The sequence below is a fragment of the Pseudonaja textilis genome, chromosome 1, assembly GCF_049901715.1.
Source record: "Pseudonaja textilis isolate UNSWEBS1 chromosome 1, rPseTex1.2, whole genome shotgun sequence".
In the NCBI taxonomy this organism is placed as follows: domain Eukaryota; kingdom Metazoa; phylum Chordata; class Lepidosauria; order Squamata; family Elapidae; genus Pseudonaja; species Pseudonaja textilis.
In genome coordinates, this window is record NC_141990.1 from 46127721 (window position 1) to 46155651 (window position 27931).

The following is a 27931-nucleotide window of genomic DNA, read 5'->3' on the forward strand; positions in this document are numbered from 1 at the left end:
TTCAGCCTTTTACATTATGAACTGAATAAGTCGTGACTGTTCTTAACTCACCCAGTTTTTAGGCTGAGCACTTAGATTCATATGGATTGATGAGGAAGCCTAACAGGACTAAATCAGCGCTGAATGAAAAGCCTCAAATGTGCTCCAGAATCTTTTCTAATATTGCAAATGTTCACTAGAAAATAATGGAAAAAGCAGTTCCTGAAGGAGGACATTAGAGCTGTGTTTTTCAACCCTGACAAATTTAACATATGTGGGGTTCAGTTCCCAAAATTCCCCAGTTGCTAAGGTTGAGAAACACTACACTACACTAGAGATAGGTTGCTCTTTAGATTCAAGCTGAAAAATTGCTTGTATATGTATAAACTTTGGAAAAAATAAGGCCCATGTCCACTCTAAAGCACCTGTGCAGCTTTAAATAAAAGTACAGCACACCCCCAGAAGAAATATTCATGTAAGACAGCTGTTTTCCATAAATGTACTTGAGGTCCCAGATTGTAGGGCGCAATATGCTGGCATTTATTAACCACTCAAAGTGCTGTAAAGCACCGTGGAGCAGTATATAAGTCTAAGTGCTATTGTTATTGCTACATTGCTTTCATAAAGAGTTCAAGAAGCAGCTGTTGAGTGCTCTTTTACAGAAACTTTGTATATCTTTTATTTTATAACAGATCTGCTCAGATGACCCCTTCCCCAATCTGCTCTTTCCGGACTTTAAATCCCATAATGCCCAGCCCACATATGGAGGGAACATGAATATTAGTGAAAAGATTAGCAAATAAAAGAAAGACAAAAGGCAATCTGAATTAGGTATACCTTGCAGATTCAGGATCTAAGATCAGAGCTTCAATTGCATGTGATATTAATAAGCAACTCTGCTGCTGCCTGAAGTAACGTTAAAGAATATTAACAAAGAAAAGTTGCAACATACGTTTTTTATATTGTCTTACGCATAAAAGGATTTGAATATGATGGGAAACTGGCATTTGTTACACATGCATAACATATCCTATAGCACTGAAAAATCAGTCTATTTATTTGAATGAGACACAAATATTCTTAAAACCTGGGGACATTTTTCTCTTGTAACAGTTCAACAAAACCTCAGAAGAAGTTGGCAGTTGGTGATACAAGACACAAAAGGCCTGAATGAACAGTTCACAGGATATGGCTAGCAGCCCAGGGCAGACATATGTGCAAGCAAGAGAGATCTATGCACAGTTGGAAGTTCATTTGTAGCAGCAGTTTCCCATTGCCAAAAGAATAAATGAACCAACTAAGAGTCTTAAATAACAAAGTGGAAGAAATGGGGAGAGTCCTGCTTTCCCAAAGCAAAATTAAACATATAATATTGCCATTTTTTTAAAAAAAAACTGTAATTTTACACTATTTCCCATTGGGTTAACAGAAAGCATATTTTGCATATACAAAATTTCCTTCTTAATTATTTGCATATGTAACTAAAGGAAAAAGAAACAAATCTCAGAACTAGGAAAGAAATATCTAGGGCTTGTGATATAGGGTAAAGACAACATGGGGGGTGGGGTGGGGAACCCCTTCAGAATAGTTCAGACTTCAGACATTACAATGGAACATTCTGAGTCTTTCATGTTTTGACTGAATCACATTCAAAACAATTTCGAGTATTGTTGTATAAAGTACAATAAAGGGAGCTCTTTCATGCTCTCTTACTTTTTGTCCTGGGGCTACAACAGTCCTGGTAGCTATGCTATGTTGTCTATCAACTTATGTGCAGAAAAACTATCTAGAAGGTGACTTTCTAAAATAATTCAACATTTAAAAAAATATCCAATCAAGCAATAACTTTTTCAGATTCCCATGCAACTGAGCCAGAAATTAAAGCAAGCAACAATAATGGATTCACCTTAACACAACTGCAATTTGCCCGTAACCTGTGTTCCACAACGCAGCAGCAATAGCAGCTCTGTTAATGGGCAATCCCAAAGCCTAATTTTTCACTTGGTAACTCGTCAACAAAACCCCCAATATATAAATGAAAAAAGCAGGACAGTTTTTCTATTTGGCAACTGGAAGAAAACATATGTACACTGTTTGATGTACCTGTACAAAATACATTTTTGCATTCAGCAACTTATCTCAAAAAGAAAGCATGATTCACAGAGAAGATATAGCAAAAGAAGCAAGGCATTACTATCTGTAAACTATTAACTTTCTAATATCAGTAATGGAATTTGTGTCTCAAGTTTTAATGGCTTTTGTACACTCCAACCTTTGGAGAAATGAGAACAACAATATGGAATGGAATGTCTTGCTTTGCTCCCAGCTCAAAACACAGCTTTGAAGTGCAAAGTATTTTGTTCTTGGGCAAAGAAGACACTTGATTTCACAATCCTACTTGTGATAATCAAATACAATCACTAATAGTAAGACAATACGGGATGGGCTACATTAAATGAGACAGAACTTAAATTAAATGGGACACCTTTACATTAAATTAAAAGGTGTACTTTCAGTCATTCTGGCAGGCCAACCATAATTATGCTTTGTTTTTAACTTTAAAAATGAACTTGTATGTGCAAGCTGTAATTATCTAAGAATTGCCTGCACAAATTTAGCTCTACCTAAGCCCCCATAATAGACTCAAGGAAGAGTCTTTGGGGGAAAAACATCCAAGCTCTAGTTGTTTAAGAAACAAGATATAAAATTCAAACAAGAATGGCTTCCATACATACAATACATTATAAGGCAAGGCAAATCCAAGCACTTAGGGTTTTAGGGGGTTAAATGTTTCTAAATATTGCAAGTTGATCAGGGTATAGTGAAGGGGGGAGTTAAGATAGCAAATACCTGTCTACATTTTTCAAGCATTCCTCTTTGTTCTTTTCTTTTAGTATTCATAAATAACAATACCACAGAGGGTCTAGTATTACATTCCAAGATTTAAACTTTTTTCATATTATAAGAAGCAGGATACAGTTCCACATTTCTCAGAGTTTCAGAGTCTGCATCAAAAGAAGACTGATAGAGATCGCCATATCTTGCTGCAAGGTTTCTGAATTCTTCCATGGAGAGTTTCATCTGCAGTAGCACCGAGTGGGGGCAGAACAGAAGAAGAGAAACAAAAGCAAGACACTGGCCATGACTGAACACAATACACAGAAAATTCAACTAAGAGGTTTATAGTATATTGGCCTGTCCTTTTTACTATGCTTATCTATTGCTTATTTTCACGTCCATTATCATAGCATCCCGACACCAAGTCCACCTATTCTTAGATCAAATGCCAGTCTCTGCTGCCGAGACTCCTAAACGCTATGCTAAAATTCTTTCGGTACTTGGCTCTAGTTCTCTTATAGATCCATATAAAATGTAGCAAGATGACGTTATTGGCAGCAGGATCAGACTCAAATCTCAATTCATACTTCTTCCTGTGGCTGAAAGCACCTTACTTTGCTGAAAGTAGCATTTGCCTTGTCCCCTTGTCCTGCGGTTAGTTTGCATATAAGATTTTCTCTTTGTTACAGACTCCACATGTTGCTTTCCTATTTCACATGTCTCCTCCCCTCATTTCAGATGAATAAATAGAAGGAACGGGACTTTTCATATTATGGAACAGCTTTTTTGTAGAGACCTGCTAAGCTACATGCATTATGGCCTTTAGAATAAGTTAGATGGAAACCAATGCAATCTACTGATTCCTGGTATCCAAGAAATGACAATTTTCTGATTATTTGCATGTTTGAATGCCCTAATGTTTCAGTGATATGTTAATATGCATATGTAAAACTATTATTAGGGATATTTCAGGAATCTAATGTTTCTGAACATAAAATAGTTGTTGATTTAAAATATCAGTATATCACTTTTCAGTAAATTCCAAAACAGTTTAATAATTATGTATATAACACCTACTTTGGATTCCATGCAACTTGAAAAATTAAACAAAATTAGATTACACAACTGACAAACAATTAGATTACAATTAGATCACAAAACTATAATGTTTTGGAGTGTTTTAAAAAGTAACTGCCAAAGAGATCCTGAGATGGCTAGAATTAACTTGCCTTCTACAGAAAAATGCACAAAGGGGGAAGAAATATTTTGTAGGAGTGCTCCAAATGTTGGACCTGTACCTGACAAGGTCATGCTTTTTATGGAGGTCATTCCAATTTCCATTTAAGGGGGAATATCCAGCAGGATTTCATTAAAGAGATCTTTAAGTGGTGGTGGAAGTAAAATCTAGTCTGAAACAATAATGCCTAAATAAAGATATGACAGCCCTTTTCACGTACCTCAAGAAGTGTGCCACAGAAAGCAACCATCAGTTTTCTGCTGTCAAAAGCATTGGATATAGAATATTGACCATAAGTTACAAGAAGGCAGATCTCAGTTGACATTAAGAAAAACTTGCAAACAACTGGAATTTTATTACAGAATTACTATAACTCTTTGGGGGCATCTGTCTTAAGATTCCCTTTTTGAGGATCGATTTCTATGACTGGAGAGAAGGTGATGAAGACTCAGACTCAATGAGTTGTGAAACTGGCAGTTACAGATTTGGAGAATGCCAGATCTTTATGGTGGTAGAGATGGATTGGAAAAGTGATAAGACTTTTATCCCTATTTTTCATTTTGCCTTGGTCAGAATGAGGCAAAGCAGGCCTCACAGAACATCTTGAATCCTCAATGTGTCACTTCCTTAGTATCAATAATGACAGCACAGAGACTTAAAAACTCTCTGTGGGCAGTGGAACACTTATTATTAGAGTGATGCATATATCTACCTATCTTGTAAATGTAACTCTTGATTGATCTCTTTAAAAGATATGGAAGCCACTATACAATTTCTGGGACATGGTAGGAAGGTTAAGGAAGTTACAATAGTTTTCATTAAGGCTTGGTCCAACCCGGTTGCTCACAAATTAAAAAGACAATTATGACAAGCCTCTTCAATAAACAAGTAGCAATGGTTAGGTAACTAGTAAAGTACTTTCAGCAAAGAAGAACACTGTTAGTACAAACTACAGGAAGAAAATTTGTTCCTACAATGCTACCACTTGTGAAGGAGACTCTTGGAGCCATTGGGCCAAAGATCAAGCAACTACAGTGGGAAGACAACTTTTCCTTATAAATCACTCAAGAAACCTAAAAAAAGATTTGAGAAAAAAAACAAAAAAAAACCACAAGAACAATCTATTGTAAGAAGCATGGTAACACTTTTGTGGTCTAAAATAAAGTTTAAGAGGTTTAGTGCAGGGGTGGGATTCTACCGGTTCCGTCCACTTCTATAGAACCAGTTGCTCTGAAAAGCAACAAACAGAGCGCATACATAGGACCGGTTCTATGTTTGCTGCTGTTTTGGCCCACCCGCCCACCTGGGCTCTTACCTGACCTTTATTGCCTGTGTTTTCAACCGCAGCTGCTTTGTGCGACATAGCTGCAGTTGAAAAAGCAGGAAAAAAGGACTTTTCCAACCGCTGCGCACTTGCACGCAGCGCTGCTCAGCTGTCTGGGCAGCTTAGCAGGTCGTAAATTGCACTTGCGCAACTTGCGTGAGTCGTGCGCGCGATGCAGAGCAACAGAACCAGTAGTTATGCCAGTTGGATCCCATCCCTGGTTTAGTGGGAACTATGGCTAGTGATGTGATACTTATGGGTGTAAAATTCCTAACAAACACAGGTAATCCTCATTTAGTAACTACAGATGGGACTGGCAACTTGCTTGTTAAGCAGTTGCTATGTAAAACTATGCTTCAGCTTTCCTTTGTCCTACATAATTTTAAAGATTGTAAATGTGAACATTGGTCATAAAGTTACTTTTTCATCACCGTTATAACTAAGAACAGTCATTAAACGGGGACTACCTGCAATTCTCTAGATTAAAAGGTTCAAAGGGGCCTTGCATAGATCATATGAGTAATCACAGAGAATCATGATAAAGAAGTATGTTCCCACAATAATAACACAGGTAGATCAGGTCACTTGCCTGGTTGGAAATACGACCACATCGCTGGAGATCACTGCCTGAAGTCATGGCAATTGTTGTGGCAATGGCAGGTGGGGGACTAGTCTTCAGGCTATTACAAGTGCAAATGAGCTGAGAAAAAGCCTGGAGAAGGTCAATGCGTAGTTTAACAAACCCACACTGAAAGCTCAAAGGGTTAAGTGGTGTGCTAGCAGCCTGGGAGGGAAAAAACACAATCAGGTAAAGGCATAACTTGGAGATTCATAATTTGAGTCCAAAGTAAGCAAGTTCATAACTAATAATCTAGTAAATAGTTGGAAATGATTTTCCAAAGAGGAAAGGAAGGCTTGTCTAGATGGTGAGTGTTAGGAATGATAGTCACCTAACAGTTGGGTTGGAAATATATAAACCAGGATAGACATAGACATTTAATACTGCATCTTTAAGGGAATGCTAAAATTGTAATTGGGTCTGGTTCCTCATAAGATGGAGCCAGAAACCTGGGTTGTTCTGTTGTTGTTAGTTGCTAGTTGCTAGATGTTCTGATGGTCGATGTTCTTGGTTCCTGCATTTTCCCTATGGACTGTTGCTGATCGTCGTTCTTATTGGATTGCTGTGAGTCTGTTTACTGAACTGTTTATGATACTGGACTTTTTGCAATGATGAACATCTTTTCATAACTTTGTTGATGTTGACTGCAACACTTTATTTGCCTAGTTTTTAAATATCCTCTTAAATATCCGCCTGCCAGTTGGGGACCCCTGAATATGATCACATTTTTATAGTTTCATCAAATAAAATGCTCTTACAAGGTTAATAAAGACTCAACCTGACACTTGTAAAAGCCTCGATTTTCATACATTCTTTCTATTCAAATTAGTACATTACGCAATTAAATACATTTTCTGCTCTATATAAACTGTTTCATTTCTGCTTAGCTCAGGTTGACAAATTGCCTTGTTCTGGTCAGAAATGACAATAGTACAACACAAGAATGAAGGAATTTAGCTAACCTAATAAGTAAGCCATTCTTTCCTTTCCATTACACCAAGTGACTTGCTTCAAAGACATAATTTCTACATCCAGAAAATCTGCAGAATATAGACAGCCTATGTTTGTAAGCTCAAAAGGAAATTCTACATGTAGTCCTTTACTTACAAACATTCACTTAATGGTAGTTTGGAGTTATGATAACATTTAAAAAAGTGATTTATGACTCATCCTTTAAGTTTTGACAGTCTTACCACCCCCTATGGTCATGTGATTGCAATTTGGGTACTTGGCAACTGGCTTGTATTTAAAAATGGCTCCAATGGCCTGTAGTCACATGATTGCAATATGCGACCTTCTCAGCCAGCCTTCACCAAGCAAAGTCAATGAGGAAAACCAGATTCACGTAATGACCATATGATTCATTTAAATACTGTGTGATTCACTTAAAGACTGTGATGATTTGCTTAATGACTGCTGTAAAAATAGTTGCAAAATTGAGCCTGGCCATGTGATGACACTTAACAACTATATCACTTAGATATCAAAATTCTGGTCCCAATTGTGATTGTAAGTTGAGGACTACCTCTAACACTTATATCTATAATATGGATTTCAATACTTAATCATCGTATCTGTATCTCATTTTTCTTTCAGGAAACTTAGAGCCCAGTAAAATAGGAAGATCGGAGTAAATTTGGGAATCAAACAATAGGCCCAACCTCAGAGGTAAGTCGGAATTTGACCACAGGGTTCTCTACTTCAAAATTTGGTGTTCTAATTTACACCAAATTGGTTGATGAGTCACTTTGTGAATGAAGCTTTAAAGATATTTTAAACCTCATCTTCATTTCTCTTCCTTATTTCAGCTTTACTAACGCATCTCAAGATGAACTCTAGGTCCCTTCCAGCTCTATTCAGATTGATTGATTGATTGACTGATTGATTATATGGCAAATATATTTCTGAGATGAATAATTATTCATGCCAAAGTATAATTCGGTTGCAAATCTTCTGCCTCATTATAATATATATAGCAGGCAAATTAAACTCTCTGTTTAAATGCTTCAGGAATGTGGAACATAGTTGTATTCCTGCAAAACATTTTTATTAATTAAAAAAATAAGCTTGTGGGAAGAAAGGTCTCTCTTTGCAGAAAGGAACTTTGGCACTTGACTGATTATACAAAGAATCAAAGATTGCTCAAGTTGCAATCAAAAATCTTAGTGTTCTACCTCTGCCTCCTCCATACTCACTCTTAGATGAAAAGTTAATGCATGTATCAAAGCAATTCATGGAGTGCTCACACCTACACTCTTACCAAGCAGTATTTTGTGTTGAAATTACTGTGGGAGTAAACTAGCTGTACAATAAATGAAGTTATTGAGAGACTAAACACTCCTCCCTTCCATATTGCCCACACTGCTAGTTCAATGAGAGAGACATCCTTGAGTTTGTTTCTGCAACAATAAAGAATTTTATTGCTAAAGGTGCAAAGAATTTTTTCCCTGTTCTTTTTTAAACAGTAGATGTATCGGGCCTTCAAATAATCCAGACATGGATTACAGTCTACAAAGAGGCTATCAGACTTCCTATTTGGCCAGCCCCTGGGCTACAGATAAAAAAAGAAGACCGCAGAAACAAAGAAAAGGATATATGAGACAGGATTTTCACATGCACCATTGGAACACTCCGCTAACTGTATTTGGTTCTCCTTCAGAAAGGGAGGAAGCTTATGGGAGCACCTGTCCAGGCCTGGGCCTACCAGAGATCCAGCTCCTAAATAAGAACGCACTGAGTCACTGCTGAAATCTCAGTTCCAGCCAAAACTTTTTCTGAACCATGAGATATAAACCTTCTATTGGTTTTCCAAGGACACCGAAGGCTATAGCTCAAAAGAGAAGAAATAAAAGATTGTTACAGGTAGTCCTCGACTTACGACTGAAACGAAGCCCAAAATTTCTGTTGCTAAGTGAGACATATAAGTAAGTGTTGCCCCATTGTATGACCTTTCTTGTCTCAGTTGTTAAGTGAATCACTGCAGTTCATAAATTAGTAACACAGCTGTTAAAGCGAACCTGGTTTCCCCATTGGCTTCCTTTGTCAGAAGTCCTCAAAAAGTGATCGCATGGCCTTGGGACGCTGCAATCGTCGGACATGTGAACCAGTTGTCAAGCAAATGAATTTTGATCACGTGTTCATGAGGATGCTTGCAAAGGGTGTGAAAAACGGTCATAAGCCACTTTTTTCAGTGCCCTTGTAACTTTGAACAGTCACTAAATGAATTGTTCTAAGCCAAGCTCTGCAAGAAGGGGAAAAAATACTGACCGTTAAAGAAGCTATTCCTTTATGATAAGATTTTAGTGACTCAGCGACGCAAGAAAGGGCAGAGCTGTAATCGTCCTCTTGAAGCCCGGTTAAGCACTGTTCTGCATGGGAGAACTCCTTCAGACTGTTCAGCCAGAAGTAGAAGTGTTCTGAAGCTACCTGAGTCAGCAGGCTTTGATAAAGCTCTTTGGCCATGCCATGGTTGCCCTGCAAAGGATAAACAGATACGATTTGCAGGAAGGCAGCAGAAAATTCTCTATACTTAAGCACAGGAGATAGCAATAAACATGTTATCTGAAGCAGCCTTGCAATAGATAACTCGAGTATACTCAAACTTGCTGGCAATCTTCCCTTCTGTCCTGTAATAGTGCCTGTGCTCAGTTTGTGAGTGTGTGTGTGTGTGTGTGTGTGTGTGTGTGTGTGTGTATGTATACACACCTACATTCCCATCAACAGCTGTCCAAATAGTATATACAGCACATGATACTGCACTGTGCTCTCAGTAACACCACGAACGTTGCATGAAAATAATTTGATTTGCCAAGACAATCAATTTTGACTAACTAGAATTTGTTACCAGAATTTAATCTGGCACATTTAAGCCAGAAGAGATTCTAGTTGCTTAAAAAGAAAAAAGATACATAATGTTGAATGAGGCTTACTTTCTTCCTTGAAGACTGTCTTCACTTTGGATCTGCTCCTGAACCCACTACTGAAACTGAATGCTAAGATTTCAGGAGAGGTCAAGAGGGAATCTCCTCAGGGAAGATTTAGAGTGCCAAATGTATCTTTTCCAGGATATACCTTATAAATTTATAATGTATACACAATACATACACACATAAAAATATATAAAAAGTTACATTACTTATAAACCTAATAAAAGCAGGGGGAAAACTCTAATAATCTGTTCACATCATTGTCTCACACTAATTAAAGTGAGAATATGACTTTCCTGATTCCATAATTACCAATTTGTTTCCAGCCATTGTTATGATTTGTAAAACATGACCAAAGATGGGATGTGGCTGTCTAAAAAAACCCAGGCTTGCTTTAGGCTTGCCATCATTAGAGGTATGGCTGATGGAAAAGTGAGATAAAATTGTTCTTCATGCTGTAGCTACTCCCAGGCTCTGAAGTCTCTTTCAGGCCAGTTCTCCCTTTGCTGCATTCCACCAACAGACAAAGACAATTTCTATTTAGGTCTCTAACACTTAGGTGGGTTTAACTGATAAAGTTGAGAACATGCGCAGAAATATTTGAAAGTGTGTTTATTGTACTTTCAATGACATTGATTTATATACTTGTTAGCCTACTGGGTGTCATCTATTGGGAGAAAGAAGGATTTACTTTATATAAATTATATTACATAAATTATTTGACATCTTCAAGTTTGTTTTAAATCCTTTTTCAAATAAAGAATACAGAGCCATGGTGGCACAGTGGTTAGAATGCAGTATTGCAGGCTAATTCTGCTGACTGCCAGCAGTTCGAGTCTTACATTAGTATATTAGTCTTACAATCCGTATATTAGGGGCAAAGTGCTGACTCTGTAAACCACTTAGAGATGGCTGTAAAGCTCTATGAAGTGGTATATAAGTCTAAGTGCTAACTGCTATTACTAAAGTTCATCAAAAACCCAACAATTTTACATGAGAAGAGTGGGACGGACACCTGCCTCTGCTATATGCATGCACTGTATCAGTGATGGCTAATCTTTTTGGCACCAAGTGCCCAAGGCGCGCAATCACACCCCCAAAATGCAAAACACGCAGGCCCCCACGCATGTGCCCAGCCCAACGTGCATGTGCAAGCCTTACGCATGCATGCACGTCCCCACACATGCATGTGCATCCCTATCCCGTGCATGCACCCCACTCCCTGCACATATTGCCCCCACATGCATGCGCACCCATCCCTCATGAATGCACCTTCCCCCTGTGCACGCATACCAGAGAACCGAAGGCCAGCTGGCCGGCGTGCACATGCATGTATGGCAGAGCTGAGCTGGGGTGACGGCTCGCATGCCCACAGAGAGGGCACCTCTGGCATGTCACCTCTGGGCACCTCTGGCATGTGTGCCATCGATTCGCCATCACGGCTCTATATGATTTCCTCTGAAAGCAATATTTCTATAAAGCATAGAAAAACAACACAAAAAGTTTCAGGTATTAAAAAAAACCCTAATTTATAACTATGGATCACATACCATTCTTGAAGCTTGCCTTGCTATCCTATAAGCTGTCCATCCATTTGAATCATTTTCAAGCTGTTGTTTGATAACAGCTTTCACTTCAGAAGATAATGTCTTCTGACTGGCAACAAATATCACAGTAGCAAGAGAAACCTAATGAGGAAAAAATAATCAAAAGCAGAAGGCTGAATAAAAAGTAATCCACACAACGGCTTGATAGAATGCTGAATTGGATGAACACCTGCAATTTGACTACGGGTAGACCTTGACTTACAACAATTGGGACCGGAACTTCAATTGTTAAACGAAGCAATCATTAAGTGAGTTGCACTCAATTTTACAACCTTCTGTGTTAAGTGAATCACAGTAGTTGTTAAATGAATCACATGGTTGTTAAGTGAATTTGTCACAATCATGTGACAACAGGACATGCAATTGGTTGTAAATCCAAGCCAACTGCCAAGTGCTCAAAGTGCAATCACATGACTGCAAGGGTTGTGTAATGGTCATAAGTGCGAGTTCAGATTTTAAGTCACTTTTTCCAAGGCCATTGTAACTTTGAATTACTATTAAACAAATGTTTATAAGTCAAAGACTACAACTAATGTAACACAAGGGTCCCCTACCCCTGGGCCACGGACCACTACCAGGCCGTCGCGTGAGCAGCAGGCTGGCATCCACATGCATGCTCGCGCAGGTCAACTTGCAGTTGAGCTGCATGTGCATGCACATGGGTGCTGGGCTATCGCTCGCGCAACTCAGTTCCCTTCTCCCGTCCCCAGCTGCACCGCTAAGCTGCACTGATACAACACATTTAGCATTTGCTATCCATTCATCCAGTAATGTTCTTTGCAACCTATGTTCATTTGCCACATACTAAACATCAAATTTATGATGGTTCATTTTTAAGCACTGAGGTAAAAGTTTCCAAAGGACACAGGAAAGAAAATCAGTTAAACTTGTTAACAAATATCTGTATATTTTAAAGTCAGGTACTACAACATGTTAAAAAGAGAATTGAAGAGTCAGCAACAGTGTTTTGAAGTTCTCACATTTTCCACTACATTTGCTAAGGCCTGCCAGGCCAACCATGTAAAATAGGTGCCATCTACTGGGCAGAACAAGAATTGGAAACAGTGATACTATTGCTTGTTTTAGTAAAAAGTTATACCGAAATGGGCTTTTATATTTCCATTGTTGGCTCAGTGAAAAAGTTCATGCAACTCTTATTTTCTACATGGGTATTGCTTTATACCTTCATTTTAAATGCTTTGCAGGATATTATTTTAAACTTTCCGAACACACTTTTTCACTTCTCATTTGCAATCACACCCTCAAGATTTTTTTTTTCTTACACTTTCTCAGACTTTTTTTTTTTTCACTGCTGATTTCTTCTTGGGCTCTTCATTTTGCTCTCTACTGCAGACCATAGGCAATCTTCCAATGATGGAGGCTACTCAGTATGTGAGGAGGATAGAGATAGAAATGGATGGGGCTATTTCACATATTTATTCATTTGAATTTATTAGCTATCCATATCCAATGGACATATATTGGCAAGGATGGGGTGTGTACGTCTCAGTTGTTTTTCGATGATGATTTACTTATGGGGATTGCATTATACATTTCATCTGCTTCGCCCCACTAAAATGAAGTAGTTTTCACTAATTACTGTCAAAGGAAGCATACCCAAAAGATGACTCAGTCTGAATCCAAACAGATTAATTTGTTACCCAGAAGAAATATTCTGAATCACAATTTCTTACCAAAAGCTCTTGCTGTTTATTGGCAGCAGAACAACCAATCACTTTATAGAGATTCATTAGGTCTCCCAGCATTCCATCTCCTAAGACTGGTAATTGCATGGCAATGGCTGCCAAACAATGGCATATGAGAATTTTCGCAGCATCCTGAGCACGAGGCAGCTGTGTCAACAAGGACTCCACAATGGATTGGCTCAGATGGGGGCGACTCTTGGCCAGCTTCACAATACAAGTGAGTACTATCTGTATAAAAACAAACACAAAATGGCACCTTTTCGGCTTTCATGATACCCTAGCTCGGGGGTGTCAAACTCAATTTCACTGAGGGCCGCATCAGAGTTGTGTTTCACCTTGGGGGACCACAATGGGTGTGGCCAGGGTGGGTGTGGCCAGCTCAACGACACTTGTTTCGGGGGTGCCTATAGTGGCCTGAGTGCTCTATCAACAAAAATGGGCTCCCGAGCTCCGTTTTCAGCTGCAACAGCCTCCTGCAACCTCTGCCAGTGAAAACGGAGTTCGGAAGGGCCACGTGGGAGGGTCCTTTGCTGCTTGCAAGTGGGCCCTTTGTGCAGATCTAAGCACCCCGTGGTCCAGACTTGGCCCATGGGCCTTGAGTTGGACACCCTGCCCTAGGTGTTTGTTTTAAAGATACTATCCACTGCAGGTAGTCCTCAACTTATGACCACTATTGAGCCTAACATGCTATGCGAAACCTATGTTAACGTTTTACAAGCTTTCTTGTCACAGTTGTTCAGTGAATCACTGAAGCTGACAAGTTAGTAACATAGTTGTTAAAGTGAATCTAGATTCCCCATTGACTTTCCTTGTCAGAAGTTCATAAAATGCGATCACATGACTCTGAGACATTGCAACCATCATAAATATGACCCAGTTGCCAAGCATCCGAATTTTGATCAGGTGACCATGGGGATGCTGCAATGGTTGTAAGCGTAAAAAATGGTCATAAGTCACTTTTTTCAGTGCTGCTATAACTTGAACAGTCATTAAATGAATGGTTTTAACTTGAGGACTACTATCCACAGTTTTTATAACACAAAATAATCTGAAGCAAACTGCTTAGTAATTCTTAGTATTTGGGAATCAATGTATCAATTTGGATCTAATTTTAAAACACAGGTTAGTGTTATGTTGATAGTTATAAATTGCTATTTTATCTTTTTTCACCTCTGGCTAGTCAAAAGGCAGAAGACTCCATATTTAATAGTTGGTATAATAGCAATGTCTCTGTAGGTATTAATAATAGGTAGGAATGCCTCTACAGACACTTCCTTGGATGTGCACAAACATATTTCCCATCTTTTTTTTTTAAAGATTCTTTGACATGGTCCTCTCATTTCTACCTCTTAAGTCTACCTGACATCAGCCCTTGATTACAGAGGCAGTGCAAGGCAAATGTTGTGGCAAAAGGAACTCAACATGTCTTCGCCTATCTAAGTTCCAAAAGGTAGAAAAGTTTACATTTTTTTATTTGGGCTAGGAGCGGGCCTGATCTGAAGGCTACTTCAAGGACAGAACTTATCAAATGATATGCCCTGACTTATTAAAGATCCATATCTGATATGGTTTCTTTGGCTTTCTCCTTTATATAGAACACAGACAATTCATCAAATTTTCTCTGAGCCCTTTTAAAGCTCTATATCCAAAACTTAACTTTTTACATTGGTTTTACATGTATTAACACAGAGAGAGAGAGAGAGAGAGAGAGAGAGAGAGAGAGAGAGAGAGAGAGAAAGACATACATATGTATATATAACATACATACATACATGCATACATACATACATATATATATAACAACTGAGGAGAGTACAATAAGAAAAATAAACCAGAAAGAGTAATAACACAGTAAAAACACAACAATTTCAAAATGGCAGATTCTACAATTCAGTGTCAACAGAATTACACTGATGTCAAACTACATGATCCCAAAATTTGGATGAAGAGCTAGAACACATCTTGGCATCAAAATAAAATCAATATTGGCATTAGCCAGAGCAACATCACTAATAAGGTTCTCTCTTGTGCTCTGCAAAATATGCTACTCCCATTAACAAGACCTGAAAAAGAATTTCCTTTGGCGATCAGGTTCAGCCTGTATAATGGAAAGACCACATCCTAATATAAAGGACTAAAAAAGCATTAACTGTTTTTTTTTATTTGAAAGCATACTGGGAATAAATGCAATTACTATATTTTCTTCCAAATAATAGTATCATTGCTTGTTCACTAACTTCACCTTTTGTGAATCCAGAACAGCCCCAAATACTAAATATTGTAGTAAAAAATCACAAAGACATCTAAAATAACAAATAACTATCAAAGTAACAGATAATCATAATAAAACAAATACAGAAAAACCCTCTTACATCAATTAGTATGAGAAACAATATAAAAAAACCTTACAATTTACCTTTAAGGTTGCTTTGGGAGATGAACTTGGTTCTTGGCTACAAAGAACAAGAAGAGATTCAAGGCCAAAGACTGCATCTTGCTCCAACGGCAAAAGTTCTAGGGAGAGACAGATTATCTTCAATCAATCTGAATAGAACTGGAAGGGACCTGGAGGTCTTCTATTCCATTTCTGATATATGGCTGTCCAATCTTTTCTTAAAAACCTCCAGTGATGAAGCATCTACAACTTCTGAAGGCAAGCTGTTCCACTGGTTGATTGTCTTCACTGTTAGGAAGTTTCACCTTAATTCTAGGTTGCTTCTCTTCTTGATTAATTTGTAGCCATTGTTTCTTGCCTTGCCTAAGTTGACTGCCTTTTCTTTGTGATGGCCCCTCAAATACTATCATGTCACCCCCTAGTCCATTTTTTCTTTAGACTAGATTATTCTCTAGATACTAATCATTCAAGTCACTATGATACACAGGACTACGGAAAATTACATTTACAATTATGTATATTTAAGGCTCTGCCCTGGAGTATAGAACTCTTATCACCGCAACAGAGCATAGCCAAAATTACTCCAAAAACAAATATATTCTAATCTTTCTAGACTTATTGGCATGTGTTTCCAGTGAAACACAAACAATTTAATCTGTAAGTGTTTTATTGCCTGGCATGCAGCCAAGGTGGTGTAATGAAAAAGGCTATAAGATTTGGTTAGGAACTGGAAAGCAACATTATTGTTTATAATTTCTTTTTCATCAAATTAGCAAAGAGGAAGAAGCAATAGAAAACAGTGGAACTTAGTGGAACATTTACACTGCACTCTCAAATGAGAACATGACATGCTATGCTGAGTGTCACGAACTGTTCTGCAAACCCTACTCCTTCTACACCTTTTGGGATTACCTTTTTCTTGACAAGAAGCAGCTATATTTGTCAGAACACGTACTCCATGTGCTGCAATATTCTGATTATTATGATAACAGCTTTCCTGGGCAAGCTTGACTAGATCAGATGACCTCGCTGTAGTAGCCTTCGTTCCTAGGTGGGAAAGGGTCATTTTTTAATCAGCATGGTACCATTTATTACACTTTTTCTACAGTTTTCAGAGGAAAGGGGAAATTAAGATGTTGGTCGTATTAATAGTAATGGCAAATCTCTAGGGATGAGTAGATGAAAGCATCCAAACTATAACAGTCTCTTGTCAACTGAGAAATGACATGAATCACAATTTTTCAGGGAATGAATGAGAAAAAAAACTGCAAGTGGATTTTCAAAAGTCGACAGGCAGTTGGCAGAGAGGATTTTCTGGGAAGATACAGAGTGAGTAAAAATAATGCTGATAAGTATCCCTGTGTAATGGTACAATTTTTTTTCTTCAAGATAAATTGACAAGAACTGTATTATTGAAATACAGTTATGTCAATCTCTCGGTCACTTATCATCATGTTTTCTGGACATATCCTAATCTCAACTAACTAAGCTTTCAGCTCTGCACGCTGATATGCCTGAACATTACTGGCATGCCAATAGCTATACATATATAAGAGACAGATAGATACACACTCATCCTTTGTGTGTTAGTATGTTGAATCTACACCTAAGTGGTGGAAGGTAGACAATAATATAGTGGCTGGCAGGATAATCTCTAGATTAAAAGTCTTAGCTTAATTGGGATAGCATGAAGTTACTTGGAGAAAAAGTGGACATTGCTTGTATTTGAGTATACCATTCAAAATCTGACAAAATTGGCAAGTATACTTATCAATGTTAGCAGCAAATACATGTCAAATGGATACAACTAAGGCTGGTAACCTACTCTTGATTACTGACATGTGGCTAAATTGGGGAAATGGAGCCGGAAAAAGTATTTTAAAGATTTGTTTGGGGACACACTGAACCTTGAATAATGAAAATAATGCTATAATTATTAATGTTCAAGAAAAAAAGAGATACAAATAAAATAATGCTTTGAGAATTTATGAAAATGCTAGGGGAGCAAGTATGGATGGTACAGCTGGAGAAATATTAAAATATGGATTTGGCTTGCTTATGGATTGGCTGTATAAGTGATGGGAATATGTGGAAGAAGTCTTATTCTAAGGCTGGCAATGGAGAGGATGTTAATTTTATTTTATTTTAATTTTTTTGTTCTCATAAACCCATCTATGGGGAACAGCTTGTAAAGAATGCGGGTTTGGTGAAATTCTGTGTGATTAGATACAAGAAATGCAGGGAAATTAATCTGTCCAAAGGACATATTTCAATATACCCATAGCTTTTGCTAAACGTTGTTGACTGTGGCAATTTCTAATAACAAACAGTGAACCAGAAATGTAATTGAAAATTTCACTCACGAACATGGCTGAAAACACTCCAGCAAGATTAAAATAAACTGGATACTTTTCAAGAAAAACAACTACTCACTAACAGTATTTTTTATGTTAATGCCATAAATAAACACATAAATAAGAACAGTACCCCAGGATTAGGCTGATGTAATCTATTCATACCTGGAGCAATGCTGAAGTACTGTTTGATGGCTATTGTATCTGACAGAGTAGAAAGTACAGATAGCATGCCTAGTTTCAAGCTGTCATAAGGAGTTTGAAGAGCACATTCACACAGGGCCTAAAAGACAGACAAGGAAAAAATGGTTTTAAAGAAAACAGATCTTACATCAAATCCCAAACAATTTACATACACCTATTTACCACCTGACAATTCATAGTTCAGTCAGTGAAGTACCTCTATTGACAAGCATTTTATTGGCCACCTTAAATAATACTTTGAGATCATACAACAACTGAGTGGTCAAAGCCCTTCCTGCACATTATAATTGGGTTTTGTAACAATTACCCTGTACACAAGGCAATATTGCAATGGCAGGCAAAAATGAACAGAGCAAGACAATATGGGTTTCTCTGTTAGGTACAAAGTGTTCTTCTCCATCTTGGTCTCCTCAATGGAATTGGATTACAATTCCTATTCCAAGCTATATTAGAAAAAACTGGCCTGCAGGGCACAGAGTTTTCAGCAAAAAACTCTCCATTTTCAAATCTGAACTCTGCAGAGGTACAAAGCCTATAGATGAAACTGTGCCAAGACATATGAAGGATGAAAGCAATCCACAAATAAATACCTCTTGACAGTTGCATTTTGGAGTATTTTAGGTGAACATCTGAATTTTTTTTAGTGCAAACATTTGTTTAGAAGTATTTAAAATAACCCCAATTAGGATTTTTTTAGGTGTAAAAATCCCTACACTTTTGTAAAACTCTGATGCTTTTTCATATTCTGCTGATCCAAATGCTATAGCATTAACTCCAACATCCTCATCTTAAATACTACATTTTATTGGACATTATTAATTATGACCCAACTTCTACAGTTTACCAAAAGAAGGACTCTATATCTTATTCTCCCTGTTCTCCAAATAAGTTAAAGTAAGATTTCCTTTTTCACCACACACAACTGGTCCATTCAGGTATGTATTTTTCCAACAATGGTCTCAGAAGTTCAAGAGAAGAGTTCCAACAATGGATTCCTACTTTCAAGACCAGAGCCTTCTACAATCTTGGAGTGGAAATAAGCCAATATAACCTAGAGTGCCTTATAGATTTTCCCAGGAACTTCAACCTTACAATATTTTTTAACGATCAGCTGGATATTTTTCATTTTTGCAGTAGCATTCACCTCTGCAGCCAAAATAAATCTCATGGGAAGTTTCAAGGTTTTTACTTATTTTATATCTTCCCTTCCCTTCCTTTTGCTTTTATATAAGCAAACCACATTGCAGATACTTTACTAGAGGGCTATAAATATTTAATAAATCTTCAATATAGTGACCAAAAGACAGAATTACTGAGCTGAGTTACTGAAATTAACAAAATGAAGATGGTATCAGATGGATGTGTTTTTTATAAAACTGATTATGATCTACAAAGTGATAACTAATGTTCCTCTTCAATATTTATTGTCATGAGAAATCAGCTGTCAGCTTTGTTCGAAGCATGCTTGCTTTAAAAATTGTAATCTAATTTGTAATCCTTTCCTGACAAAATTTTCCTATTTGGAAACTTAACACAATGGACTGGCAAAAAGTTCTTTTAAAAACAACCACAATTAAATGATACTGGTTAAGGAACAGATTCCAGAAATAATGAAAGCTTCTTTGATCTCCTATGTATGAATAATGGGAAATACTATTTTAAATAATTGACTTATAAAGGAGAAAAAGGGAAGGCAGTAAAGCACGTTAGGAAACCTTGCACTTTACTTCCAAGATATTCAACTATAGTTGCTTAACTATGGAAGAACAAGACAATGAAACACCGAGTTGAAATGCAATGTCAGGCAACACTTTAAAAAAAAGCAGGCCATATATGTCTTCTTAGTAGGCCAGTCATAACATTTCTAGTCATCCAAAATTTGTAACACCTAAATGTGCCGTATTGAGAATGGTTACATTATATATTTTTCACTAGTTAGGAGCAAAATATGATTAAATAAATGAGTCCTATGTTTTAATTTCAAATGCAGTGACTTAAATATACTACAGAAACTATTCAGCCTGCATAGGAAGTTTAAGCAGAAGTTAGTGGCAAATATCCTTCTCAGAAGGATATGTCCTATCCAGACACTTAAAACTTTCAGGTGCCACATCAAAGACACAAGGTCACCGGAGGAGTATATTATAAGGAAGATTAAAAATAACCATAAAATAATTCAGTCCAATCATAATTCTCTTGGTTACAAAATTCAATCCACGTATTTTAACAATGGCATGTTATCTCTTCATAATAACCCTTACTACTGGAAATAATTCTCACTTGTATACAAATTTAAGAATCACATATTAGGATCTGCATGACAAAGCGTTCCTTTTCACTGTTTTAACTGAACCAATTTACCTCCTCCATGATGCATTCTCTATTACGGTCTATTCCCCCTCCTGTTACAGGCCAGCAGGAATCCATTTTCTGTACTCCTGAGCTCACTCTTTAGACTGTTTCACTGGAATGCACCATTTCACCAGTTTTCTCTATAGCTTTTTATAGTTCTGCAAACCTGTGGATTCCTACTCCCACCTTCTGATTATGATTATCTAGTCTAGTGCACCGACACCTTTTTTTTCTTGTGGTTCTTACAGCTTGAGCTCAGAAAATATTATAAGCACGTTCCAGACTTAACAGTGTATAACAGATGAAAATCAAATCACTTCAGAGCATGTAAGATTTCAACTGAGAGGAAAGGAGCCATCAAATATTTCTACATAATAGTTCACAGAATAAAGAGCTGTTGTAGGAAAAAATAGGAGAATGAAGCATTATGTACATCAATTTGAATCATATGAAATAAAAGTGGAATAAAGGTTTAACAACTAAATAGCTATTTCCTTCAATAGGTAGTCACAACAGCCACAACTGGACCAATAATTGCACCATTAAGCAAAGAGGTTGCAAAGTAAAACGGGAACTGTGTTTATGAGCTTATTTCAGGTTTCCTTTGCTTTGCAGACCCATAAAAGTTGTAAATGAAAGGATTGGACACGAAGTTACTTCTTCATTCCTGCAGCACTTGCAAACAGTCACTAAATGAAGCAGTAACTAAATGAAGATTACTTTTAAGAAAAACAAGACTGAAAGCTAAGAGACCCTTGAAAGAGATAGGTGAAATAAAATAAGAGAGAGACAGTAAAGAGAAAAAAGGGAGAAAGGAAAGGAACAGGAGATGATTGATACACCGTATTTTTCGGACTATAAGAGGCCAAAAATGGGGTACGCAGAGGCAGCAATAGGTGATGGTGATCCCTGCAACCTGATGATCATCGGTATTCCGGGAGGTGGATCCAACCGCCAATCAGCTGCTTGTGCTAAATCAGGCTGTGCTGAAGCTGACCAGGCTGTTTGCTGTTTGCTGCAAGGAGGCAAATTGCTGGGAGGCAGAGGCAGATTTTTTTTTCTTGTTTTCCTCCCCAAAATTTAGGTGCATCTTATAGTTTGGAGCTTCTATTTCACCTATCCCTTTCAGGGGTCTCTTAGCTTTCAGTCTTGTTTTGCTTACAAGCAATCTTCATTTAGTTACTGCTTCATTTAGTAACTGTTTGCAGCAGAGGTGGTATTCAACGGGTTCTGATTGCTTCTGGAGAACCGGTAGCAGAAATTTTGAGTAGTTTGGAGAATCAGCAAATGCCACCTCTGACTGGAGATTTTTCAGTATCCTTTCCCTGCCACGCCCACCAAACCACGCCCACAGAACCGGTAGTAAAAAAATTTGAATCCCACCACTGGTTTGCAGGCAAATTGCTGGGAGGCCGAGGCTGAAGGGTGGGGGCCAGTGGGTAGGCAGGGCTTCGGCAACATTAGCTCTATAAGATGCACAGACATTTCCACCCACTTTTTTTTGGGGGGGGGGAGTGCGTCTTATACATTGAAAAATACCATACATATAAAAGAAAAAAAAGCACTGATATTCATTGTGAGAACAGTAAACTATCATTCCTTAAATAAGCATGGATTCTGAAACTTTTAACAGAGACAACCTATATCCACACTGATACTACTAAATGAGGTTGTACTGTTTATAAAAAAAATGGTTCTGTGAATGTGGCATAAAATATAGTATCCCTTCTATGCTTAACCTATTACATTACACAGAGAAAAATGATTAAGAAAAAATAGTCTGGATCCCTTTCAGTCAGGATTCAGACTTGGGTATGAGAGAGAAATGGCACTGGTCACACTTTTGGATGATCTCTGATGAGAGCAAGATGGGGGTTGTGCATTCATCTTGTCCTACTTGAGCTCTGGGGCTTTCAATATCACCGAAAGCCATGATAACCTTCCGGATTGGCTCAGAGGATTGGGGGGGGGGGGTGGCACTGTGTTGTGCTGGCTTGCCTCTTTTCTCTGAAGCCAATACCAGTTGATGGGGAAAGCGGCAGAAAGATCCTTTTCTCAGCCCCAACTATGTGGATTGCTGCAGGATTCAGTGCTCTCTCCACTCCTATTTAACACCTCCATGAGGCTACTGGGGGAGCTCATGTATTAAAGCTACCATTTTGGATGATGTCAGCAATATTTTAAACTCTATTTATTTAGCCTCCCCTCAAAAAAAAAACCTGTGCCACTTTTGATCAAATAAACTCACTGTCACTATATGCCATCACAGTGCTGAAGTTGTACCATGCAGGACCTCAGAACCTTATAAAATAATAGCTATGGATCAGCATAAAGAAAAAGAAAAGAAAACTCTTTTTTAAGAAAAGACCTACATCAAACATGAGCAAAGAAATAATACATGTCGAATATATTTGAATAGCAGGGTAAGCCAAAACACTATGCGCTGAAAGAACACACAGTTATTTCAAGATTTATATTGATTTGATATATTAAGCAAATCTTCATACACAATTCTATGCATATTTATTTATATGTAAGTCAAATCATTTCCTGCCCAATGCAAGGCCTTAGCAATGCAGCTTTTAATGATCAATCCCAAAGCAAGCACCTCAGCCTTACTAGATGGACCAGATAAAAAACACAATCAGATGAGCCAATTCTACTTTGTTGTAAAACTACATTATAGAAACTTGCAAGTCTGCAGGTATTTCTCCTGCTCCCAACCCCTTTACAGCCACAAAACTAGGGAGGGTCTCTTCTGAGCCTTCTGCTGTCCCACATTCTTGCAATGGGTTCAGCTGCCTTTTATTTGACCATTCCCTTGGCTGCCTCTCTTTGCCCTGTCTCCCAAGGTCATTCCCACATACCATTACAAAACATGATGCTGTTTGTATACCTCAATATTCTCATTGCTCCAAGTATGTGGAGTTTTTTTTGCAAGCAGCTTTAAATCTTGGATAGCAAGCCTCTTTACAGCCTCTCTTGGGTCATTCTTCATGTACTGCAGTAAGAGTTCTATCTGTTAAAAAAAGACTTTAAAATGAAATTTCATTTCATTGGATTTTTTAATAAAGTTGCAAGTACAAGGACGTTTCCCTTTCTTGAAACTCTCCATTATTATTATTATTTTAACTTTATAATGTTGTTTTACATTTTTTATTTTTTAAATGTAAAATTATTTGGTTTTTAATGTTTTATTTTACAGTGGTACTTATTAATTGGTTCCGGGAGGCGTGCTAAGTACTAAAAACAATGAATACCAAACAAAGCACATGACTTAACACATGACCCTTTGTTTCAGCTGGAAAGAGTAGCAAGTCACAAGGCAACCAACAGCGCCACATTCTAGTTTGCATGTCAAGTACCAAAAAAAATGGCAAGTACCAGGACAAAATGATTCTACAGAGAATCATTAAAACTGCCCAGAATATCATTGGGCTCCAGGTACCAGCCCTGTATGACATCTTTGCATCTCGCTGTTTGAGGAAGTTGCACAACATTCTCAGAGATTCTTCCCACCCTACTTACAATCTTTGTGAATTGTTGCCTTCTAGCAGAAGATACAGAACAATTAAAACTTGGATCACACATTTTCTGAACAGTTTTTATCCCAGAGCTATAATTGCACTTAACGATGAACTTAAGGACCACCACCAGTGAGCTGGTGGACAGTATTACTTGGTCTGTTGTGTGGATGCTTGTGTGTTTTTAGGGGGCAGGGAATTTTGGCAGGTGGGGGGGGTGTTTGGGGATTGTCATGAGTGTGCGTGTTGGGTCTGGTCTCTGGGTGTTATGTGAATTTCATTGTATGTCTACTATGTATATACATACAATGACAATAAAGAATTCAATTCAATTCAATTCAAAATGTTTCCATCAAAATGCATCGAATACCAAAATGAATGAGTTTTTACAATGGTTGAGTACCGATGTGCCATTGCATTGATTAAACTGTATGCCATCCAGAACCTTAAAATTTCTTCAACTTACCTATGATAAGTTCATTTATTTTGTACATCTAAACACTGTGTGCTTTCAAAAAAAAAAAACCCACTAAAAAAATAATGGGATTACCTGCTTGGGAATATCAACCAGAGAAGAGGCAGCAAGCAAGGTAAATGTATGCAAAGTCACAATGACCATCTTAGTAGATGGATAAGATGTCACCAATTGTTGGAGCAGCTGTCGTGCACTGGAAGCCAGGTTGGCATCATGGTGCATATGCTGCAGAATAGGGATCAGCTTCAGTTTCAAATCTACCGGAGTGGCTAAACCTGTTTAAAATAAAATAGCTTTTTGAATAAACCACAATCAAATTGGAGGGTACCTGTAGAAGTATTATAGGACATGCCAAAAATATTAAAAATGTGGGTAGCACTGCTATTACAGGATTGCAGCTACAGGGCAGACTATGCAGTTCAATTTTTCAGCCCACTGCTTCCACTGAAATTAGGACCGTAGGGGTGAAACAATAGGTTTCAAGGACATGGCCTACACTGTTGCTTGTATCAACAATGAACCATGTATACACGTTTTGATATATAAAGCAATAATAATGGGTAATATAAACACCTATTCTAAAATGAGTTGGCGGAGTCAGCCACTCAGAAAGCAATATGTTAGCATTAAAACAAAACATTCTATTTTCTATGCTCCCAAGAAATTCAAATGAGAAAGCATTCCTCCTTGGATGTCCTCAGGCTGTGTCTCTATTTAGATACAAGCTGAAATTACCACATTCCCACTGTAATCCAATAATTATTTTACTGATAAGCAAGTTAAGACACAAGCCTTCAACTAAACACAGTATCCACACAATTTACTATTCCCTCATGTGGTGTCAGATAATTTTATCTGTAATTTGTTGAAAGAAGCCAGCGTCATAAGTCATACTTTGAAGCTTAAAATGAATTCCTGTTCGCTCAGATGAAACAAGAAGCTTGCTTAATCAAAAATGGATCATAGCCATACTGGAGGAAAAATGAGCATGTGGAAGTTAATTTCCATTGTAAATGACTTGTGGCATCTGAATCATACTGAAATCTTTCCCTAGGTCAGGGTTCTGCAACTTTAAACACTCAAAAGAGCCATTAGGAGCCATTTCCCACAGAAAACACTGGGAGTCACAAAACCTGGGTGGGTGTGGCCAACTCAATGTCACCCCCACCCAGTCACATGACACCCCACCACCACACCTACCCAGGTTTTGTGGCTCCCAGTTTTTTCTCTCTTTCCCTCCCTCTCATTTCTGGTTTTTCTCTTTTTCCTCTCCCTCCCTCTCTTTCTTTTCCTCCCCATTGTCTCCCATTTGTTTCTCTTTTACCTCTCTCTTTCTCTTCCTCCATCATTTTCTCATTTCTCTTTCCCTCTCCCCCTTCTCTCTCATTTCTCTCACTCTTTTTCCTCTCTCTCACCCTCTCCCTCCATTATTTTCTCATTTCTCTCTTTCTCTCTCTCCTTCTTCTCTATCTCTGTGTCCTTTTGGCTCTTCGCTACTCCTTTCTTCCCTGAAGGTGACACTGCCATGAGCTGCCACCTTTAAAACATGCTGTGCCTTTGAGGAAGCCGGGCAGTGCTGGGTCTGTTGGGGGTGGTGGCCAGTGGAGGCATCAGGGCTGCTTCCTCCCTCCTCAGCAAGCCGGCCCTGGAGGAGCACAAGCTGCCACCGCAGCTTCCCCGAAGACAACCTTACGCAGGACCCTGGCTGGCTGTTTCAGGGCCGGGACAGCGTGCACAAGCAGGGATACCCTCCTCAAGCGAGCAGAGTGGAGCGGAGCGATGATTGAAAAAAGTCCTTCAGGGAAGTTTTAAATCTCATAGGGAAATTTAAACCCAGGGAGCAGGTCGTATGACCAGGTTGGCAGAGAGCTGCAGGAGAGGGGTTAAAGAGTGACTCCTGGCTCACGAGCCTCAGGTTACTAACATCCACTCTAGGTCATGAAACAAAATTTTGAAAAAATAATAAATACAGCTCTAAAAAGGATTACTATACTATATACCCAACTAGGTAATGAGAAGATTTGTGAACCCTTCAATAAGTAACATTATAACCAACAATATCCTTACTGACGTAAAGGACTCCAATGTGTAGGGTTCAGCAACAGGTACACAAAATATTTTGTTGAAACACTCAGCTAAAGGAGGTGCCACAGTTACTAAATCAAAAAAAGTGTTTTCTAGTAAACAATAAATGCTAGCTTGTGATTATTACAGATGTTAACTAAGATATGGTACAGGATACTGTTTCGTATGTTCTTTGTTTAACCAGAATTTACCAGTTGACAGGATTTAGGTGAAGCTATGATCACACGCAGCACTGCATTTTATATTTATAGTTTAAGGAGTTCACAAACTTTCCTTCATTATTATTGTCAACTTTGGCTGATTTTAAAAGACTAGCAAGACTGGCAAGGTTCAGTTGTAGGTTATTGAAAAATTACAAAGACTTTCCAAAAGGCAATACTTCTGTTATGCCTCCATAAAGCCATCAAGAATTTGGCTCAGGTTTTGTCTTTTTATATAACATTAGAAATAAAATATAGATTTCCTTTAATCATAACGAATCTTTACAAACTAGCACATTTTATTAATATTTTATTCATTAATAATGTTAATTTATTCAATGTTTACTATTTTTAAATTTGAAAAGGTGCTATCACATTTTTGATTTTGTTACCATAGATTAACATAGCTATCCTTTCACAATACCTACAATAAGATGTTTCCTTGAAATACCAACCTCAGAAATACTTTGTATTACATCCAAAGAAAATCAAGACATATGATTAAAGTGGACAAAATCTTTACCCAGCAAACTCTCGCCCCTTTGATTAAGCTGGAATTTCCAAAATTTTAGTTCAAAATTGAAATATTTTAAATAACAGAATTACCACTTTTTAAAAACTCTCTCAAAGGCAGGTATAAATATACAAGGAGAAAATCCAAAGAGCACATACCTTGAATCATTTCACTTATTTTGTTACATATTCCTCCTGCAAAATCTCTGTGAAGAAGGAAAAATATCATGAATCAAAATAATAATAAACTGGCAGCATCATATTTTCTTTTGGAGTATACTATTAGAACTGATATTATCAGATTAAAGTTTGTATGTTTCTTTACAAACAAAATCAGTGTACATAAAATAATGAATACATCAAGAAACCAAAGAAAATGGTAAGTCAACCATACCAAACTGTTGCATGAACAGGACTTTGCATGTAGTTTTCCTACATATTTTATTTAATAGTAGTTGACTATTTAGTAACATTATTTGTTCAATCTCCCTCTCTCTCTCTCCCTTTATGCTTGATCTGGGGTAAAAGTCAGAAATTACCAAGCTCCCAAGAATGCTACAATGGTGGGATTTTGCTTGTCAGAAGGTTGTAAA

General features: G+C 37.8%; 1 protein-coding gene across 1 annotated transcript in view; it reads right to left on the reverse strand.

Moving 5' to 3' along the window:
- INTS7 (integrator complex subunit 7) overlaps positions 1-27931 on the reverse strand; it is a 41468-nt gene that overhangs the window by 9946 nt on the left and 3591 nt on the right. Inside the window, exons 5-16 of the mRNA XM_026695788.2 lie at positions 27498-27544; positions 24616-24815; positions 23438-23560; positions 18151-18268; positions 16544-16678; positions 15653-15750; positions 13225-13464; positions 11474-11611; positions 9265-9471; positions 5968-6162; positions 2957-3060; positions 817-885 (exon numbers count right to left, since the gene is read on the reverse strand). Coding sequence (XP_026551573.1) covers positions 817-885; positions 2957-3060; positions 5968-6162; positions 9265-9471; positions 11474-11611; positions 13225-13464; positions 15653-15750; positions 16544-16678; positions 18151-18268; positions 23438-23560; positions 24616-24815; positions 27498-27544 — 1674 coding nt within the window. The remainder of the gene's footprint in view (positions 1-816; positions 886-2956; positions 3061-5967; positions 6163-9264; positions 9472-11473; positions 11612-13224; positions 13465-15652; positions 15751-16543; positions 16679-18150; positions 18269-23437; positions 23561-24615; positions 24816-27497; positions 27545-27931) is intronic.